The sequence below is a fragment of the Typopeltis vanoorti genome, chromosome 6, assembly GCF_054136105.1.
Source record: "Typopeltis vanoorti isolate ZY-2024b chromosome 6, IOZ_Tvanoo_1.0, whole genome shotgun sequence".
Taxonomy (NCBI): Eukaryota; Metazoa; Arthropoda; class Arachnida; order Uropygi; family Thelyphonidae; genus Typopeltis; species Typopeltis vanoorti.
In genome coordinates this window covers 97477860-97501095 of record NC_143554.1, presented here as the reverse complement: position 1 = coordinate 97501095, position 23236 = coordinate 97477860, and the positions used below count along the sequence as shown (strand labels likewise).

General features: G+C 35.2%; 1 protein-coding gene across 1 annotated transcript; it reads left to right on the top strand.

Moving 5' to 3' along the window:
* Positions 1 to 5910: 5910 nt before the first annotated feature.
* LOC150105737 (cholinesterase-like) lies at positions 5911 to 8932 on the top strand. Its single transcript, XM_090395047.1, has 2 exons — positions 5911 to 7410; positions 7802 to 8932. Exons 1-2 carry the CDS (start codon positions 5942 to 5944, stop codon positions 8196 to 8198), a joined length of 1866 nt encoding a protein of 621 aa, XP_090251173.1. The 5' UTR covers positions 5911 to 5941; the 3' UTR covers positions 8199 to 8932.
* Positions 8933 to 23236: the final 14304 nt, after the last annotated feature.

Below are 23236 nucleotides of genomic sequence, written 5' to 3'. Positions count from 1 at the left end.
GCGTACATGGTTGAAGCTGGTTTTAGTCATGTTAATTCCATTTTAACAAAACAAAGAAGTAAGCTAGATATAGAATTCCGTGGCGATTTAAGGCCGAAACTTACTAATTTTGAACCCAACATTGCTAATCTTGTCAAGAGTCACGAAGCACATCCTTCACATTGACAACGTTAGTAAATTGTATACCAAGTTAATAAGTCTTATTTTCATTATTTAAATGAAGGGGATATTAAATCCCACATTATTTCAAAGCCGAATAAGAAACTCAAAGATCGGAATCAAAGAGTTTCATGCCGAATCTGGGATTTAATATCCCCTTCATTTAAACGATGCTACATCGCCGAAGTGAAACTTATTGGCTCTTTTATTCAAGTCTTATTTTCATATATATAAGGAAAATTGTATTATTGTTATTTTGTTATCTATATTAAATTTTATATTTTATATATTATTTATTCCTCCTATCAAATATGTAATGTTAAGAAGGACGTCAAAAACAAAAACATATCCCTTTGACGTTAAGCCAATATAATAATATATACTATATTATACATACAATAAACACCAACTATAAAATAAACAATCTAAAAACTCACATGAGCGTCTTTTTTTGCTTGTCCTATTATAATTACTTAATAGTAAAATAGAGGGGGTCGATAAAAAGTCAAGAAATTCTTGAAGGGGTCGACGGTGAAATGTATACCGAAAATCAGCAAGAAAAGCTCGATAAAGTGGTGCGGTTATACTTAGAATTTCCGAGCAAATACTTTTTTTTTTTTTTTTTGACAAGGCTCAGCAATAAATGTCTAGCTTTTAAGGATTTAACGAATATTTAATCATTCATCGCATTTTTTTTTTATATGCATCTGGGTCGGACTTAAACGGCAACTCTTATGTGGTGAGCTCAGGAGCATTGTTTGGGTATATTCTAGGAAAGCACTATTATGCCTTCCCTAAATTTAAGAAAATCTAAAATTAAAAATAGTGTTTTTTTATGATTGAGATATACAATTTTTCCGAGTTTTGCCGCCCTTCAAACTTGAAGCGCCTAGGCAATGCCTTAACTGCTTAGTGGGGTTACGACGGCCCTGGGTTAAAAGGAAAATGGTGAAGCGAAAGGTTTAGATTCTGTGAATCTGACCGGCGTAGTATCTATATGAGAAATCCCATAAAGTGTAGGAGAGGGAAAGCTGATTGGGCAAGAGCTCAAGAGCCAATTTCGCCTATCAAGCAAACAAACGACTCTATAAATCGAACAGTTGATTTAACCAGTATCTTTAATAATAATAAAATAACACTCACTAATTATAAAGTATGCAAGTCTTGATCCAACAAGATGCAAAATGTATATTTGTATCATATATTACCACAATACCGCGTAATTATGGAGTGCTATTTATCTACAAAACAATAATGGTATTTAAGATATGTATGATTTCTAACAGTTAATCATTCTTCTTATGCACTATCTGGAGATCCACTGATTAATTATCATCACTAATATCGATTTCACTACTATAGCTTCACCTATCTCCTATCCAAACGGGAGAAAATTTTGATATTTATAGGTCATTCGACAGGATCTGGAATAGGTGCCTCTTTAAGAAGCTACATACTATCCTGTGGTCTGCCTACCTTCCTTCCACCTTGCGATCGTATTATTAGTTACTTCTATTATCGTTTACTATGTGTCACGGTCAACGATTCCCTCTTTTCGGATTTCTCTTCAAATATAAGTACACCAAGACTGTGAGTTTCCATACTATACATTAATGATTTCCTCTCACTAACCTCAAATCTTATCCATAATTTTGCTGCCAGCACTATCAATTCCTCTTCATTCGAAAACTCTTGCTGTGCTCAAAGATCTTTCAAGATCTTTCATAACAAGTGTCTGCAATACTGATTTCCTTGCCATTCGCTTGTGGGATAAGGATAATCAAGTGAACTTCAACATACCAAAATACAATACAGTCTTTTCTTGAAGATTTCACTTTCCTATACTTTTTCATATGAAAAGGCACGAGGAAATGGGCCGACTCTAGCCTCCGTATCTCAGTCGGTTTCGACAATGCCCTTTAGCAAGAAAGATTTCAGTTCGAGTTAGCCCGGGTCTCGAAGAACTTCATCAGAGATTTTCAATTAAAGGTGAGTTAGGTCTCATACAGTGATAAAAGGGTTTTTCTTCGCAAAACAAGAGATAAGAAAGGACTGATCAATACCATCTTTTCATGTCCCAAAAATGTCAAGTTCATGGCCTCATCAGCATAGGAAACCTCTGCTCTCTTCAATTCATGATACTTCTCTCTTTTGCAATCCTTAACACTATAAATTCCAAATCCTCCCAAACTTAGAATACTTTTCTCAGATTTAAGATTATACACCAAAATGTACCATCTTATTGTGATATCTGAATGGCCTCTTTTGAACAGCATCAATACATTGATGCTGTTCAGAAAAGGCAATTCAGTTTATAAGATGTGACTGTCTTACAGACTCTCTACAATCACCTTTCTCCAACTCTTTCAGTATTATAAAGTCATATCATAAGCAACGCTCATGATATGACTCCTGTGAACATTTACAAATACGAGCAACTGGTAGTCAATATTCATACACCGCTCAGCTTCACACTTATTCCATTTCATTTCACCTACCTCTGTTCTTCGGAACACCCTCTCCCCCCATATCATTTTCTCAAAAGACCACGGGACTTCCAGGCTGCTCAAGAAACAAAGAGAATTCTGTCGTCTTAACCACTTGCTCACACATGACACATTAAGTTATACTATCTAGAGCAGTGGTGGCCAAAGTGGTCGATATAACATTATTAGGGATCGATTCGGGCTCAGAGGTCGATAGAAAAATATAAGACATCATTGTACGGGTAATATTTAATTCGGTTAACTTGAATTATCTCCATCCTGAATGACAACGCAATTAAGAGTGAATCGTGGGAACAGCGACATGAATAGGACCTGTAAGATGGAGCAAGGTCATGAAAATAGTTACGGAGGCCAATCAAGTAGGCCAAAATGACGTATTTACCAACAAGCGTCTTTTTTGCTTATCCTATTATAATTACGTAATCGTAAAATAGAGGGGGTCGATAAAAAGTCAAGAAACTCTTGAAGGGGTCGACGGTCAAAGAAGTTTGACGACCCCTGATCTAGTGTATAGGATTCCATACAAAATTTCCGTTATTTTATATCAAATTTCCTCACGCCATATTTACGGGGGAGGATTCACTGCATTATCTTTTTTTTTTTTTTTTTTACGCTCACGTTTCTTTAACTATAAAGAAACGTGAGCTATGTATCAACTTTCAAGACTAGACTTCTTAATAAGGAAATATACTTTGTGCGATATATTCTCTCTCTCTCTCTCTCATATATCTAGATAAGTAGATATATCTATCTAGCAATCAAGGCCATTCAAACTGAGGCGATTACCGATTATCATTATTCCTGAATGCCGAGGGATACTTGTAATGTATGCTAGGGGCGCGCCAGTAGTGTCCAGCGCCTGTGTGCAAAACTTTAGTTGACGCCCCTATCTCCCCCCCCTACAATAAAAAAAATGACTTTAAAAAAACTTTCTTTTAAGTATTTCCTCCTCTTTGGCGCCTTTACTATCCTGGCGCCTGTGTGCGTCGCACACACATTGCACACATGACCAGCGCGTCCCTGATGTATGCATATATTATAGCAAAGTGAAATGCTTGTGACAAGGTGGGCTCAAACACTTTAACATGGCACAAATGTCATGTTGAGCAGACAAAGAAGGCTGTAGCCTCTCTCTCTCTCTCTCGTCAGCCTATTCATTGTTTCAGCAAAATTCGAGAACGAGATTTGTCTATGATCATTACTACGTTTACTATTCAGTAATTCAAAGAACAAATGTTTGCAAAGTCCGTGTTAGGCAAAGGATGTTGGGGCATCAACATCTTTTGCCTAACCTTTGGGATACACGACAGATTTTGTTGGTGTCTGAGATTATTATTACCACCCAAGACCTCATGGAGTCAAAGACTCATCTAGAAATACGAAAGAATGTGCATGTCCAAATTAAATTGTAGATATGCTGAGTAATAAAGCTGTCTGAAAAAAAATGTGAAGTTTTATTTCGCATATTTATCCACTCGTACGAAAGAAACTTATGTCAAACACAGTTTTAATTCTAATTCTGAAATTTTATTTCTTCATCTTCCACCTCGGGTCTTAGATCTGTTACAGCATGTTGATTACAATCCATCTTTCTACCGTTTTCGTAGTCTTCCAACTAGCCATTTGGTGCTTGATTTCCATTTTTCTATTCGTCTAAATTATTCTACATCTTTTGCATTCCACTTTCTTTTTAATTATATCTTTTTAAAGTATAGTTCCAGCATTCTGATGTGTATTCTTATATTACAAGGCAACAGAAATGTAGAGATAAGAGACTAACGATTTTATATTACAGAAGTCGCTGTAGTAAAATGCTACCTAATTTTCGGTGAGAAAATAATCGAATTTATGCACGGATTAGAAGTACTGTTTAATTTTCAAATCGCACTGTCGTAAGCGATGTGGACCATGTCTGCGTCCATTACTAATTAATTATCGAAGGTTAAAATAAAAGCAATCGCGAGCTCATTTTCAACTTTCACGACTAGACTTCTTAATAAAGAAATATACTTTGTGCGATATATGCTCTCTCATTCAATCGATAATTAGCAAACCAGTTGATTCTTATATCTACTAACAAATTCGGCCAAAGTACAACTTGACAAAATACGCCTCTCTCTCTGAAGTTAAGTGTACAAACTGAAAGTTTCTAATAGACATAGATAAGTAAATAAAGCTACATAATGACGAATCAAGTAGATATAGGTCAAACTGCACGAACACATTTCTGACCTACTAGAACAGCGACCTATAACCCTCTTGACCCATTACAGTACTTTCTGCAGTTCCTGAAATATTCCTACCCCCCTTTCTAGAAAATTCAAGACACGAAACGCACTTCGTGGAAATGTAAACGATACGGATACATTTCGACTGGTGAACCACCTACAAATACTAGCAAATAGTATTTCCTTCCTGATTCTTACAATGTATTCCATGAATTTAAATCCCACGCAAATGATTAAAACTCAGTACAGTTTAACCCCCGACTTTTTTTTTTAAAAAAAAAGATTAAAAAAAAACGAACAGTACTCTATTCAAGTCACAACTAATTTCGATTGCTTATAATTTAAATGAGGGGAGGGGGATCCTTCTGGGTGTAATTTTGGATCTCTTACTTCTCTAAACTACACTACAAATTTTCGCTTTCCACTTCGAACAATCTTTCTATTGTATAAAGATATAATTTAATTCGAATATTAATTTAACGACTTATTTAATGGCTGTTAGATCCGCTATAAAAAAGTTCTAAAAGCCTAGAATATATATTTTTTAAAAAATATTCGAGTGACGAAAAGTAGCTGCAATCGAAAAAAAAAAAAAAAAAAGGGAATAGAAGCAGAAGAACAAGATCTTTTGAAATATGTTTGTGTTCGGAAGCTCAAAACGCGCCAAATGACAGATTGTTACCTTTAAGTCTCACTCTTCCGCGCGCGCATACGCTAAACACTGAAGGGACACGTAACAGCACGGTAGGCTGTACCAATCTCGCCAAAATGACTTCGATTTCTCGTTGTCCTTCAAATGAAAGGTCGGAGTTTGCGCCAACGGTGACTGCGCATGTCTGAAAATTCAAAAGAAAGTCAGCGACTGGTTGTTCATTTTTCACCTGCTCATGGGCAGGGTCACTGACAGCAAAACTGATATTCATCTACACGTGATTCGCATGCCAGATGGCCGGTCTCTGAGTGTGTATATATATCGCAGTACCGGTAGTGTCATCAGAACTTCACTTCTGGTAAATCTGACTAGTCTGTTAGGAAAAACCAGCGAAGATGAAAGTACTTATTGTTTTCGCTTCTCTCGTCAGTTTTAGCTTAGCAGCATCTCTTTTAACTCACAGGGTCTCTACCAGCTCCGGTGTTCTTCAAGGAAGAAAATCTCAGAAGCTAAATTCTGAGATCTACGAGTTTCTTGGCGTTCCTTACGCTATGCCACCACTTGGTAAACTTCGATTTCTCCCGCCTCATGAACTGAGTTCCGAGTCTGCAGTTCATGATGCGACCAAATATGGTCCAGCCTGCTATCAACCACCTCATCTTCCAGAACTTATCAGTCCTTTGCTGAAGCCAGAACATTCAAGAATCAGCGAAGATTGTCTTCTTCTAAATATTTACGTACCAGCTACTAACGAACATGAAACACTCCCGGTGATGGTGTGGCTAGCGGGAGAAGGTTTTGATTATGCAGATGCCAATCAATTTGACGGAAGCTATTTAGCAATTTTAGGTAAAGTAATCGTCGTCACTGTCAATTACAGAGTCTCGGTGTTTGGGTTCTTGAGCTCTCTGACAAAAGAGGCACCCGGGAATGTAGGCCTGTTAGATCAACGAATGGCTTTACAATGGGTACAAAAGAATATTGCCAAATTTGGAGGAAATCCCGATAAGATAACCTTATTTGGACGATTTACTGGGTCAATGAGCGCAAGCATCCACTTAACATCACCTCTTAATGAAAAGGAGAAGCTTTTCAATCGTGTAATCCTGCAAAATGGAGTAGCAATTAGCGATTGGGTTTTTGATAACGATCCACTGAATGCTACACTTCGACTAGCACAACTGACTAATTGCTTTCGCCCTTCCATTACTTCTACGATCTCCTGCCTTCAGAAAATTCCTTCCGACACCATTCTAGATAAATCGCTTCAAATTCCACAGAGGTGGCGCCCTGTCATCGATGGTATCTTAATCACAGAAACACCAATAACAGCCGTAGAGAAAGGTCATCATGCACCAGTAGATGTCATGGCCGGCATTAACAATGATGAAGGATCTCTTTGTTTGCTAGCCCATTATGCTCTCAAAACTCCTTTTTATCAAAAAATGCTGGACAATGAACTCACAGAGGAAGACTTCGGGAAACTCATCGATAATAACCTCCTCGATTTCACAAAGAAGGAGAATCTTCTTCTCGCTAGAATTGTTAAGCATGAGTATCTCTTTATGGACAGAATATCTGACCTGAGAAAGAAATACATAAACTTCTGCAGTGATATTTACGTCAAAGCTCATGTGGAGAAGTTTGTCCGCTTACTTACAAAGAACAAGAAAGCTAGCGTCTACATGTATGAGTTTAAACACAGACCAACCTTTTCCATTCAACCTTCCTTTATCCAAGCTGGCCACGGAGATGATGTTCTTTTCACATTTGGGTTGGTCCACAAGATGCCTTCATTCCAGGCTGACGAACTTCTTCTCACGAATAGAACTGTAGCTTCAATTTCAAACTTTGCAAGAAATGGGTAAGTAGACTGAAATATTTGTTTGTAGTTTAAACGATGGTTTGATGCAGTTAATCGTTAATTTAATGGTATATAGTTATTACAGCCAATACTTAAGTCTTATTACTACTAGATATATGCCTACTTAATATCAAGCTTAAAATTCATCTGATATTATTCTGATTGATTCTTTTTCAAATTTAATTCTGCAGTTTGATGAAAAGTGAAATAGTTAAGACATAGATGCGCATTAAATTACGTGAAATTAAATTACATTAAATTTAATAAAATATAAAACTGGGTATTTTAGAAAATACATTAAAGCTTTAATAAGGGATGAGGATGGTGTATAATTTTACATTACTTATCTAACATTAAAAACATTTTAAATGTTTATTTATTCTATTTACAGAAATCCAAATTATCCTGAATTTGTTGAAACCTGGCCAGAGTTTACTACGTCCAAGCAAGAGATAATGGTATTCTCAACTGACGTCAGAAGTCCAGCAGTTCAGAATGATCTTAATAACAGAAGTGTATCTTTCTGGTATGACACAGTTGATACTATATTGGACCACGCAACTTCTCAAATTTCTCAGAAGACTTTCTATGATGGCATGAAAACTAAATCGCAGAACTTGCAAGAAACAAGCACGTATTTTCTTGGCAGTACACTCAGTGCATCTTCAGCTGAATATGTTTTACTAGGACTCCTGTGCGTTTCTCTTTTCTTACTAACTGTCGTAGTGGCTTTGCTGAGTGTTTTCTTTCGGCTAAAGCAAGAAATTACTTTTCAGAGACTGAGATAGTATAATTTGCATATTTTCAGAACTTTTTCATATAAAATGCAGTTTTAACGACCAAGTTCAGATGTGCTTTGGATGTTCGAAAGCCTCTAGAGGAAAACTTTGCACAATTTCTTAAGAATGCCTATGAAAACAAAATTCTTAGTTCTGGTCAGTATCTTTATGATTTATTAATGGTTATTATACGCCTGAGTAGTGTCGTAATTTCCTAGTACAATCCATTTAACTCATTAGTAAAGATGTTAAATTAAAATTAAATACTTTCATATGATGAAAATTCAACTTTAGTGACAATAGATGCCAAGTACATATTTGAGCTTATCTTGATAAGTATTGTAAGTGATATTTTCTGAAAAATAATGTGTTGTGCTCCAAGATCCTATATGTTCATAACTATTTAATGAATCATGATGCAAACAGTTATCATTACCATTATTTTATGTGTATTTCACAACAAGACGCTTTTTTTTTATATAGAATCTTTGACACGATATTTGCAAAGGTATTTCGTATTATACTGTGATCGCACAAAAATCATGCTACTTCTATTAATCCATGACATTTGTAAATAGCTCTCATTAATTCTAGTCATGTGAGCACGGGGAGTGCCTTACCTCAAATTGTAGCAAGAAACAGCTTGCATATGTTAATTACTCACTGTGTTAGAATTAGTGGTTATAGTTGGTTGTTGTACATTTGCAAGAAGAAGATAATAAATATTTGATTTTGAATCCTCATTATGCCTTTATTGTGATTCATCTAGTCTAGTCTAATATAATCAGATGCGTTTGGTATAAGTAGGTCAGAATAAACAAAGTAAAACGTATAAAACAGATTCAAATTATACAAATACAAAAAAACAATACCTGATAATATATGAATGGTAGGCTTTATTAACACATAACTTATGTCTATAAAACTCAATTTCAATTAAAAAAATCAGCGAGCTAGAACTAGTTAAATCATAATCCCCGTTTTGACAAGAAGAATTATTGTGTTTTATCTAGCGTTGCTATGAGAATGTTAGAAAACTTCCTATGATCTCACAAAATAATACACGCCAGTCTTCTGTTACAAAATTTCGATGTAGAATAGGTATAAAAAAACTTCTGTAAGAATAAATTTTAATCGCTATTGCTAATTGACAATTACTGCCCATTTCGTTGGTAAGGAAATATTTACTTGGTAAAATAAGTAAATCAGAAATTTTTAGTAGATATTTAATATAGAATCTGCTGTAAGATATCAAACATCAGGGAATCTTCCCTTTCATGAAATTGAAGGGAAAGATTTAGTTTCATTGTGAAGAACATATATCCACATATCTTATCAGGTCTTCCTAGTTCTCCCCCATTTTTAATTAACTTGACTTAAATTTCTGCTGACACTGCAAATTTAATTTTCTTTACCTTTTATCACTACTACTTTCGATAGAGGAAGGTTTATAATTAATAAAAGAACATACTATATTTTTGTATCTGCAATGTGAATGTTTCATTTAAGATTCGGATATTTTCCTGCGACGACATATTTTATTCCAGCATGATAATTTGCCCTAATAGGAATATAATATCGCAAAAGCTTCACTTCATCGAGGAGTTACAGAAATGTTCTCTATCTGCAATTCGGAATAGAAAAATCATCAAAAAAAAAAAAAAAATCAAACTATCCTGTAATGTGAATTTAAACGCACTCATTTTTGCTGATGACCAGATGATAATTACAGATTCTGAAGACAATCTTGGGAAAGCTATTGTTAATCTAAAAGAATTAGCCGAAGTTTTTCTGAATGATAATCTCAACAGAAAAATTAAAAAAAAAAAAAACAATGACTTCTAAAAATCAAGATCCAACTAAAAGTAAACAATAATAAATAACAAAATGTTGGAAAAAGTTAATTCTTTTACATATTTAGAATGCATTATTTCATTTGAAAAATGACACAAATATGAAAATTATAAAACACCAAAAAGTGTAATAAATTCTAATGATTACGCCTAAACTGGTACTCGATTAATTTATAGAATACTACCTTTACTAATGCTACTATATGGTAGTGAAATTTGAACAATAAAGATAGACTAATACATCTAAAATGAATTTATGAGAAAAAGGACAAAATATATCCTAATGAATCAAAATAAATAATAGAAAAGTTAAATATAACCACAATTAATGGACCATGTTAAAAAAAATGCAAACAGCTGATCACAAGTAATTCATTCTGAACCATCAAGGAAAAGGACAAGGTTGTCTGTCCAAAGAGACCTACCGATGGCTTTTGTGGCCGGAACAGGCCTAAATGAGAGAGAGAGCGAAGAGAATGAGAAAGAAGGAACACAGAGTGGACAGGGAGGATACTGCGTGAAAAGTGTAGATGTGGTTTCAAGAGTAGATGTGTGAGTGCGCAAGAAAGGATTAAAATAGTCAAGGATGTGGGGGGGATGACATTTAGGTATATGGAGGGGTATAATGTCAGTGATGATAGACATTAATGGACGGAAGGGGGGGGGGGAAGTATGGGGGAATCATATCCGAGAAGTGGGGGTTAGTGGGACTTGTTATAGAAACAGAAATGAGCAAGTGTGTGCAAACTAGAAGTATTCGAAACAAGGAGAATGAAATTGTAGCGTTGATAGAGTTCATTCACCCAAAAATTGTATAAGTGAAACATGGATGAAAGAGGATGACATTCTGATAGGAATAGAGAAGGATGGATATGTAGTCTTTCGTGAAGACAGACAAAGCATAAAGGGAGGAGGAATGTTATTGATGATAACAAAGGAGTTGGGCCCATCTAGGGTCGAGATACAAGGAGCAAATACTGACAGTGGTTTTGAAGCAGTATGGTGTGAAGTGGAGTTGGATAGGATGAAGTATTTAGTAAGGTGTTGCTATAGGCCTGGTAATATGGAAGGCAGTGAGAAGGAAATGTTTAGACAAATTAGTCTGGCTAATAAGAAAAGGGTGGTGATCATTATGGAATTTCAATTATGGTAATATACACTGGAATGAAGTGACAGCATCAGGAACCAAAGAGAATGAATTTGAGTTTTTAAAGGATAACTACCTTAAGCAGTACGTAACAGAAGTCACCACACACTGGATCGAGGGTCTTGGATTTGATTATCTCATCAGAAGATGTTGTAAATGAAGTGTCACATCTTCCACCAGATGGTAAAAGTTTTTTTTTTTAAATGTGGCCAGTAGAAGGAAGGATGATAAATATGGAGGATATACTAGATGTGCTTAATGAGCAGTTCATTAATGTATTCATTGTAACATAATGCAAAACTTGAGAGCAGTGGGAATGGGGGATGAACCAATGACGGTGAGTGAGCAGGAGGTATATGAGGAATTAAGTAAACTTGAGATCGACAATGCCATATGACTTGATAGTATATCGCCGCGTATTTTATCTTGAGGGAATGTTGCAGGAATTTAACAGCTTTAAATTACTAAATGGATAAGAATCCTATTTTGTTATATAGCCAGTAAGTGAAACTCAAGATCGAGAACTACGATCTAAGAGTTTCAATGCCGAAAAAACTATCGGCGAAGGCAAATCGAAGCAAAGGTGGAGCAAGCTCCCTCACTATTCTTGATATTCTCTCATAATGTAAAACACAGCTCCTAGGAGATGTATTATTGTTTTACATTATGAGGAGAGGTCACTACCCAGACCGGTTTCAACCTTTTTTGAGGTCTCATCAGTGAGTAGGTAGACCTAGGAAAATATCAATGCTTAGTGAAAAGAACTTACATACCTTCACTATACGAATGCCATAAAGGTGTACTTGTATTTTGTAATTCAAATTAAAAGCCAAAAGGCTAGTTTTCTGGCAATTTAATAGTTATTAAATGGATAAGAATCCTATTTTGTTATATAGCCAGTAAGTGAAACTCAAGATCGAGAACTACGATCTAAGAGTTTCAATGCCGAAAAAACTATCGGCGAAGGCAAATCGAAGCAAAGGTGGAGCAAGTTCCCTCACTATTCTTGATATTCTCTCATAATGTAAAACATTCACTAAGCATTGATATTTTCCTAGGTCTACCTACTCACTGATGAGACCTCAAAAAAGGTTGAAACCGGTCTGGGTAGTGACCTCTCCTCATAATGTAAAACAATAATACATCTCCTAGGAGCTGTGTTTTACATTATGAGAGAATATCAAGAATAGTGAGGGAGCTTGCTCCACCTTTGCTTCGATTTGCCTTCGCCGATAGTTTTTTCGGCATTGAAACTCTTAGATCGTAGTTCTCGATCTTGAGTTTCACTTACTGGCTATATAACAAAATAGGATTCTTATCCATTTAATAACTATTAAATTGCCATAAAACTAGCCTTTTGGCTTTTAATTTGAATTAGCTTTAAATTACATTGTTAACATGAGTCTTATATTAGCCCAGGTTCCAAAGGAGTGGAAAGATGGCAAAATTGTTCCGCTTTATAAACGGGGTGATAAGACTAATTATATGTCAATCTGCTTATCTGGAGTTGTGTTCAAGGTGTTCGAGAAGCTAGAGCATAAGGATTCAGAATTGAGTGGACAGCAGTAGAATTCTCTTTAATGGAGAGTATGGGTTTTCTAAAGGAAGATAATGTTTTAGCAATATTCTTACGTATTGTAATAAAGTGATTAATAAACTTGACAAGGGGAGATGGATATATAGTAGTATATATTTCGATTTTCAAAGACGTCCGATAGATTGCCAAATGAAAACTAATAATTAAATGGAACAAATTGGACAGTAGATCAGTGTGTTGGATTGGAGATTGGCTGTCTGACAGGTATCAGCAGGTTGTGTATGGAGGAGTGATATCCCAGAAGCGGAAAGTCACTAATGGCGAGTTCTATGGATCCATTGTTTTGAATTTGTATGTAAATGGCACTGTATATCACCATCAATGTTTGATGGTGATATAAAGTTGTTTGGAGATGATGCAAAGTTGGGGAGTGTTATGATAAGTAGAGCAGATGTAGCTTTGCAAGAGGATCTAAACAGACTGTTTAAATTGGCGAGTGTTGTGTGTGTGAGCGGATGTCAATTTAACGTTGCAAAGTAGAAGATTTTAAAATTTGAGAAGCAAAGATGGGATACAGAGTATAGGAGAGGTGGAGGAGATGAAAGATTTCGAGGGGGGGGGAGGATAGAGACATTTTGCTAAAATTTTGAGGACAACACAACGAATTATGGAAATTATGCGAAAAATATTGACTTGTAGAAGGATGTTTTGATTCCATTGTACAATGCTTTTATCAGGCAGCATATGGGTTTACTGCTCAGATATGGTTTTCAAAAGGAGGATGAGATGTTGGAGAGGGTTCAGAGACGATTGACTAAGTTGGTTTCTGGTAGCTGGAATATAAGGACAAATTGAGAGAATGAAAATTACAGAGTCTAGTGGATAGAAGGAAGAGGGGAGACATGCTCGAGACGTATAAGTTAGTAAGGGGTAATTACTAGATTAACATGGATGAAAATTTTCATAGAATATCTCGATAACAGGGAAAGAAGAGACCATCCCTGGAAGCTGTATAAGGTGGGTATGAGGAGTAGATTTTTGCATAGAGAGCTGTGGGTAATTGAAATGCATTGCCTGAGAGTGTGACGAGTGCAGGGACGGTGAATGCATTTAAGTCGAGGTACGATCAGCTGTGCATGTGAGAGCGGGACCTACCATGACGAGTCTCTTGACTCCATGGAGGTCTGTTGATAATAAATTCTTTAAGTGCATGATGATAATGAAAGCTGCAACCGCAAATATTACAGATAGTGGTAACATAAATTTGTTTTTAAAAAGCCATTACATGTGTATATAAAGGATTCATGGATGAAATTATATGAAAATAAACTTGAAATACTACAGAAAAATCACGCAGAGGTTGAGGAGAACAAGTTATTGGAAGAGTCTGGGGTTCATATATATATATATATATATATATATATATATATATATATATATATATATATATATATATATATATATATATATATATATATATATCAAATGCGGGATTTGAAACATGTAAAAACCGCATGAACGACAATAACAACAAAGCATGAGTATGTATTATAAAATACTATATTAAAAACAAACGACTGGAAAGGAAGATAGAAAATTAAGTCAAAGCAAAGATGTTCATGAACAGAAATGGAAAGTACTCAAAATTGTACACTGAGGACAGAAATAAATAAGGACATTTCATTATGACGAATAAATGGAACGAAACCTAGGGAAAAAAATACGTGTTGGACGCAAGGCTAACGAGATGGGAAGGGGGGGGGGGGGATTCAGGCCCCCCAGTAAAAGTGTTCCTCACTCCCAGAAAAGGGTCAGCTCATAATTGATACTACGGACAAGAGCAAAAATATATGCAAGTCAGGCCCAGTAATTTGTAGGGCTTCCCTCGGACCCAGTTCCATGTTACACACCACTATTGTGTACTGGAAAAGTACTTAAGCTTAAATTATATTTATTAAACCGTCTCGTTTCATCAATACTTCAATGACATATTCAGAGTGTACAGAAAACTATGCAGTCCTAGTATTAGATTAAGCAAAACGGGTAATATTAAAGCAACATAGAAGGGCAAACTATCAGTCATGAGAACAACCTGCAAAAACATTTTTTGTTAAGAAATGAAGTTAGCAGTCACCTTAAAATCCAGAATTTAGATACCATTTGTAAGCGATATTTTTCCGGTTTGGTCTCATAGCGCTGATAATTTGAATTCTTTCCTTACTCATTTATAATAAATCAATCTCAGATTTAGATTCTTATGAGAAAAAAAAATTAAAATGCTTTCCTCATTTGAATATCTTCACTGTTATTAAATGGGCTATATGCCAATTTTTATTATCTCCCTGCAGAGAAGTTGAATTTTGCCAGAGGCATATTCTTATTATTTAAAGTAAATAGTACAAGTTTATATTATTTATTCTTCAAAGTAAATAATATAAGTTAATCTATGTTTAGAACTATCATACACAATAAGAACAAAATGGAGTCTGTCTATTCGGCAGACTCCATATCCAACTAGCCCATTTTTCTGTGAAAAAAAAACAACAACTTTGTCATAACCGTAGGAAGACGAATATTGAGTTTCGGATAGGTATTTTCGACAGAGGTGCATGCTTGCTTTTACTGACTAGGCTACAACACATATTTTCTCTCACATGAAAAGTGAGAGAAAAAATGTGTTGCGACTTGAGGTCAATACGGCCTTCTCACTTTTTCATAAGTCAACACTGGATTTTGTGGGGGGAAAATGTTTTTCACAACGTCAAGTGTTGACTTGTGGATGCATAAATAATCATCCTCACTGTTTGTAGAGTAGCATTATCACTTCGTAATGATTCTTGAGCTCATAAGTTTTTCGTGATCAGTTTTTTTAACCATGATATCTCATGTCACTCTTCCAAAATTGCTAACTACAATAGTATACATATACAAAGGAATTGCGCTTTCCGTTTGAGATTAGCTGAGGGATGGGTGTCACAAGAAAACTTGAATAAAGTAATGGTCTGAATTACCAAGAGGAGAGCTATATCCACGATGCACTTGAAGAAACACTGATTTAGATAAATTATTATTATTATTTTGAAAACCAAAACACTCCTTTTTTGCAATACTAGTGACTTGCGTCACTGGCACAGCAAAAAAGTAGTGTTTTGGTTTTCACGATGAGTAGTAGTTATTACTATCCGATTCAACAGCAATAGTAAAGGAAAACTGAGGAAAAAGTTGCACGTTGACGTTAAGAGAAAACTGATGGAATTTTCCCTCAATTCATGTAGTACGCATGACGAAGTTAATACATTCTGCTCTTGCGAACGTCTAAAAACATTAGTTCATGTGCAACCCCTCCTCGCCAGTTACGAATTTTGATAAAAATGCTGGAATTTATTTTAGGTGAAAAATTATACAGATTTTTAACAAAAATTGCAGTTAACCCAGGACATGGTACATGACGAAACGTTATGTTCTTGAAAATAACTAGCTAAAAGTAATGCTAAGTCAACACTAAAGCGAAGAAAAGATATGGAGTTAATCACTATTTTAACGCGAGTCAAAGAACCTTTAGAAGCAATATTATAAACTAAACGCATGTCGATGCATTCGTTTCATTTTTGATATGATACCGACTGAGCTACGGAGGCTCTAGCCTCCGTAGCTCCGTCGGTATAGAAGCCCTTTGGTGGGAAAGAACTGGGTCCGATTCCTGTCCATGACGTGAGGAACCTTTATTTGGACTCTTTCGACTAAAGGTGAGTTAAGCGATCTCATACTCTGGTTTTTCGTCCATCAGAACGGGCAAACCGGTCTCATGAACACACACACACACACGGATCTACAGTCATAGATTTTAATCCTTCATTAGGAGAGCTCAACCAGTCCAAAGGCAAGATGGAGGAAAGGGTGGGGAGACTCCACACAAATAAACAAATAAATTTTTGATATATCATCAAATGATATACGTAGCTAAATGAGTCAGTCATTCAGCTGAGATTGATGTAATAATGAAACTGACCTTAAATGCCTACTGTACATTCCATTGAATGCTTAAGTCCTATTTTTCTCTCTCACACGCACAAATGAAAGAACTTAAATGTGCGTATGCCTCTTTAGATACGAAGCACACACATTCTAAGGTTTTTTTGTTTATTTTTTTCACACAATGACGAGCTTGAGACGTCTCTCCACACTCAAGAATTCTTTGGCCTGCTAGTGCTCCAAAGCAAAGACTTGTGGCGAGTATTATGAAAGCATTGTCTACCTGCGGTCACTATCATTTGTATTAAAATGTTGCAGAATCAATATCTAAAACAGAGATTTGAGAATTTAATCAGCTTTTTGTAGAATCACAGTTAAATTAATGGAGTTTTAAGCTTCAAAAAGAAAAAAAAAATCACCATGTTTGGCTTGTTGTCAAGTGCAACATGAAATGAAAGAGCAATATCCTCTATATTTATATAATATCTGTTTTATTTTGAAATTTGTTTACTTTTTTACATTTTGCTAAAAAAGGCAATACAGTACTTAAAGTATACTGTAAACATTTATTGAAATCTCTCTCTCTCTCTCTCTGCAATATAGTTGTAAAGGATTGGAGCTAAGGAACTTTAGTATTTAGAAAAATTTGAACTCTACACGTGGACTCAACTGGTGATTATGTAGAAAGCTAAAGGGTACGGAAAGATGACAGATGGAAACACGTTATCCTTTGAGATCCGATTACAACAAATATCTTCAGTTTTATAAACGGAACTTTAACCATTAAAGGAAATCAAAAGAAATAGCATTATGTGTTATTGAAGCTAATATACAAAAATTTAAGTCTAAGTCCGTGATAAATGCCTACTAAAGCTAAGTTATAAAATGGACAGAATATGTATCTGGTGGGATACATATTCTGTCCAAAAAGTCCGAAAATTTTATATATCAAAATTTTCGGACTTTTTCTTTCTAATGATTTCTAAATTCTTATGATTTACTGCGAGATCTGTAACCAGCCTTGTGTGTGTGTGTGTAGCGGAAATTTTTTTCATCTATGTGCTAATTATTTTTTATTATATTTAAAAAGTTTGTTTTGTGTTGATACCAGGAGTAATAGTTTGAAAAAGTATTTTAATTATCCCAATGTGACTGTATTTCCCGTGCTATTAATAATAGTACTTTTAATAACAAAAAGTGTGATAAAATATGTCAGCAAAGAAAACAAATACGGTGAAGGTAAAATTTAAAACTCAGGTATTTGTAAAGATTTAGTATAGTGATTAAACATTATACGTGTAAGAGATTTCAGAAATTAAAGCTGTCTGATAATAATTTACGATAGATTATGATAATCTTAGATTATCAAAATCTCTCTGCCCCACCTTGTCAATGACATTTTGCCCTTCAACTGTGATCTTATTTTTATATTTTAATTACCAACACACTCTCTCTCTCTCCTTAGATGTCTTATTAATAACTTCATCTAGTCCTCAGATTTTCTCTAGCTGCATTTTCTACCATGCTTTGAAGTCAGTTATCTACTTTTAATTGTGTTTTTACTCGTTTATTAATTCCTTATATCTATTCTATTGTCATTATCCTTCAGCAAACTGCACTATCTTACTGATTCACAATGCGAGGTTTGGAATTTTGACGATGTGTATCAACTTATATGAAACTAGCGAGTTCATTCCGCGGGAAAGCAATGTTTTCTCTTAAAATAAACAAGATATATATATATATATATATATATATATATAGAGAGAGAGAGAGAGAGAGAGAGAGAGAATACATTCACTCCGTAGCCTTAATTGTGTACTCGCGATTTTTGCAAAAATATATTAAATTACGATATTATTAAAAATGACTGACAACGAAGCCTTTTTTTTTTTTATTTTTTTTTAGCTTAGGAGTGAGTTCTTTGAGCCGCTGTAGTTGCTGACTCCATACTGATCCCGATGGGGAGATTTAAGGAACTCACAATAAATATCCCAGGAACTATAAAAAAAATAACAGGTTAGTACATTTTGGAAACTGGAAAAGGGAAAAAAAAAAGGAGACCAAGAATAAAATTCACACAGATTTGCATGATATCAATACCCTGGTCACACCCTAGTGTGAACTCTAGTAAAAAAAGATATTTTAAGACAATAGCACCAAAAAAAAGGAAACTAGATGTTCAATATACTCTATAAATAACTTTGGAAACGGCATTATTTATGCTCACCTTTTATTTAAAATTAGAAATTTATTAAGTTATTAATGTGCTATCCAATTCTCGCACGACGGGACAAAATATCAAATATTTTGTCCCGTCGTGCAAGATCACATCCCATTTATCGGAGGCTTGAAGTGCAATGAAAAGAGTTCTTTTGGTCTTTTTACCAAACACCAATGAGCACTACCACTTACTAAGCCTGTTAGTTCTAATTAAACTGCAACTGCTGGCCTCAACAACTACAGATTGTCATTTGGATAGTGATTCTCATAGCTATCCAAATAATTCTTCAGATGTGACATCCCTCGTCAGATAATGGCCAATCGTCATTCCTCTATCTCCCTTCAAAATTTTCATGCCTATTGTGTTTCATTCATTTGCTGTGTTAGCCCTTCACATTCTGATTTTCTTCGGTCAAAGTATAGAGACTTCAACGCTCACAACACTGGCTTTTTGTCTTCTTTCACTGATGAAGATGGAAGAAATTTGGAGGTATTCGGTGTTTGCAATGGTCGAATATGAATTGTTTATCTTTCCGATAATATACTCCCTCCATGATAAATCAGACTATCATTGTCCATATATTATTTTCTACGAAACGTCATTCGTCCAATAAAATCTTGTGTTTTGGTGATAGAGAGGTGCAATAGGATAAGTGCAATGATTTCTGCTAGAACTTTCCATTGCTCGGCTGCTTCCGCTCTTCTGATTAAAACACACGGCTCTGACAATGAAATAAGGCATTTCTCAAACACCTTGATTCCATTCCATTTAGAATATATGAAAAAATACTGTTCAAGCCTTATTTCTCCAATAAGTGTATCAACAGTCTGGGGAGGACGTGCAAAAAAACTCCAGCTACTCACATTGTCTACGCTGCATATCTCAAGAGCTGCAAAATACTATCAATAACGTTTTTTTTTTCTTTTCGAAAATAATCATCTTATATCGTCTTTACAATTTTCCATAATTATTGGGCATCTATTCTAACAAGCACAGGCTTATATTCAAGTCCATCCCTAAAAAAAAGGGAGATAAATCATCAGTTTATATACCATTGCCCTATTTCTCTCAAAAATATTGGAGGGAATATACAGTCAACTTCTTTACGATCTACAGATATCAAATATGGACTGCACAACAGCTTCCCAGCCAACATTATTCACTTTTGGGTAAAGTTTCCTAGGAAGATGTAGAAAATTGAAGAAACTCGGTAATTTTTGATATTTCCAAAAAAAAAAAAAAAGTATTTGATAAATAGGCCTCTATGCATAGACTTGATTAAACTACCATATACTCTGGCTTCCACCCTTTTCACTTAGATACCAGAGTTTCCTCTAGTTGTTCACTAGAGGTTTCATGATTGCCTCAACATAGGAAAACCGTAGCACTCTAATTTCACCCACCCTTTTCCTCCTTTAACCGCAAATTCTATCCATAGTTTGTCGATCAGACTGTATTCCATTCCTTTTCTTTTCTGTGGTAGTATATAAGGTGGAACATGAATTTCATCGCCTGGGTGCGAGACTACCGTCACGCTTACTGAATGCCTGAAGTGGTGTGAAAGTTCCGTGTTTTGCTCTCTATCGCAAGGTTTCTGGATTATCTAAAAAATAAATAAAATAGAAAAATCCTTAGTCCACTAAAGACACTAATGTAGTCTTACATTAGTAACCTGTTGTGGTTGGGAGCTACATAAAAAAAAAATCTTCCATGACTACTGCCTTAAGTGATCTTATCATTCTACAGTGGGATAGTACATCCCTATCAATTTCAATTCACGTTATGTTTATCTTTCGTGATACTCAGATTTCCAGACGAGATAAATTTCTCGGCTCTAGCGCTGAATTACACTTTTGGCCTTTCCCGACACAAATACATTACATTCAGCTCCTTTGTCTAGAAACCATCCCCGTTCACGACATTGCTTCTCACTCGTGTAACTTCCAAATCCATCCAACTTGAGAATATTGTACTCACATTCGAAATGCATCAAAAACCTCTCTAAAATGGTTCATGCTATCCAGAGCCAGTTCTAGATTCATTAACCTTAGGTAAAAAGATCCCCTTTTTGTTGACTTTTGCATTTTTTACACCAAAATTTAGAAAAATATTGCATTATAAAATAAAAATGAAATATATCAATAGGAAAGTTTTAGTTTACTACTAATGCAGTCGTTTTAACCACAATTACAATATGAAGAAGACTTTTTAAATGCTAAGATGAATATCATTTAAATGAGTCGCCATGGATGTGTATGCTTTACTGTTGATAAAGCCGGCATCTCTTGATACTATTGAGCAGATTGCTTTCTTGGGATAGCATCAACTAGAACTCACTTTAGTTTCGCACAAATTTCTGTTTCTGCTTTACGCCTTTCCTACAGATATTTTCATAGGCATAATTTTTTCTTAATTCTCTACCATCATTCCTCCAGTTTTCCTCAACTCCATAACAAAATAAGGCTAATGATCAACATCTCTTCGCTGTCCTGCTTCAAACCTGCTTGAAGAACTTCATCGCTCATTCAATTTCTACGTGTTTTCTAATACAGTCTTCACACTTCACCCTCCCAAAGGACTACAACTTCCACCTCTTCAAGAAATCAATATGTTCCATCTTTCTCTTTATAATAACTTGTCTACACAGATGCGCAAATTTTTACAGCCACTCTTGTGGAGTTGACATGTCTATTGCTGATATCACAAATATAGCATTTGCATAGAAGATTAGAACTTTGTATAATCTCGTTGACACAGAATTAAATAAAATGTAGCAAACGCCTCACCATTTTAATCATGAACTGAAACAGCTTTTCAGGCGTATGCTGTACAAGTGGAATTAGCGATATTACTTAATTAAATACGTAACTATTCCATAATTAATAATGGCTTATTGCTGATATTGCGAGTAGTTTGCAAGCGGATACTCTGCTGTTGTTGCTAAGCTGGGAAAAGTTATTAGGAATGATGCAGATGTACTGGTGCTTCGGAGGGATTTGAATAAAGTGGTTATGTGAGCTGACAAGTGGGGGGGGGTGTCAATTTAACACCAGTAAATGTAAGGTTTTGCACTTTTGGAGCTCAAAATTGTAAAGCTCGGTGTATCATATTGGAGGCGTTGCATTACAGGAGGTGGAGAAATCTTGGGATATTGTAGATAGAGAATCGAAGTTCAAGGTATATATTGCAAAAGTGATAAAAAGAGCACAAAGAAATGTCAGTATACTAAGAAGACCACTGACAAGTAGAGATAAGGATGTAATCATTCCGCTGTACATTGCTTCGATTAGACCAAATCTGGACTAGGCGCAATCAATTTGATCACCTGCATTCCTAGGTGAGAAGCAAGCTCTGGAAAAAGTTCAGAGGCGAATAGCAAAAGGAACTTCGGGATTGTGGAATACCGACTATGTAAATTGAAGATTGGTGAATAGGCGGAGGAGGGGTGATATGATCGAGACAAATTGTTAAGAGGTGCATATCATATAGATACCCAGGATATTTTTCAAAGGGCTGAAGGATTAGAAAGGGAGATAGAGACAAGAAGACATTTTTGGAAGTTGTATAAAAGGTGTAATGTATAAGAAGAGTGAGGCAGGACTTTTTTTTTTTTTTTTTTTTTTTTGCATGGAGAGTGGTTGGTGTGTGGAGTGTATTGCCGAATGAAGCAATTTAAGATGAGTTATAATAAACATTACCTCTGTTAGAATATATCTTGCTATTGCCTTCCTTGACGAATTTTTACTCCAGGTGGTGTATAATAATAATAATAGTTATTAGCGCCCTACTAGCGTAGCTGTATTTTAACGATACATCCCCCCCCGTTCAGTTTCAGACGATTATCAGCCAAATTGATCGCAAATATATTTCAATAATAAATGTTCCATGATGAGAATGTATAGCATTTCGACGTCATTAAAGGTCATTGACCATTAATAGACAAAACGTTCCAAGGAGTAAGTAAACTATTCATTCATGTTAATCACTGACAAAGAGTAATTAATATTCGGCATCATTGTAAATTAGCTGCTACTTTAAGCAATTTCATACTAAAAGAGCAAAAAAGTATTTCTTTTAAGTATGAAGTAAAGATCCCTAACAAAGAGACCCCAAAAACAGCTGTAAATTACTCTAAAAAGAATAGCATTAAAAGCAGTTTCACTTGCACAAGTTTAGTGAGTGACAACTATGACAAGAAATGGGAAATGTTCATAGTCTCGGACCAGAGGTTTGCTGTATAAACCCAACTTCGTGTAAAATGTGATATGTTCACGAGAACATTAAGTTGCAATATTTTGAAAGATTTACGAACAG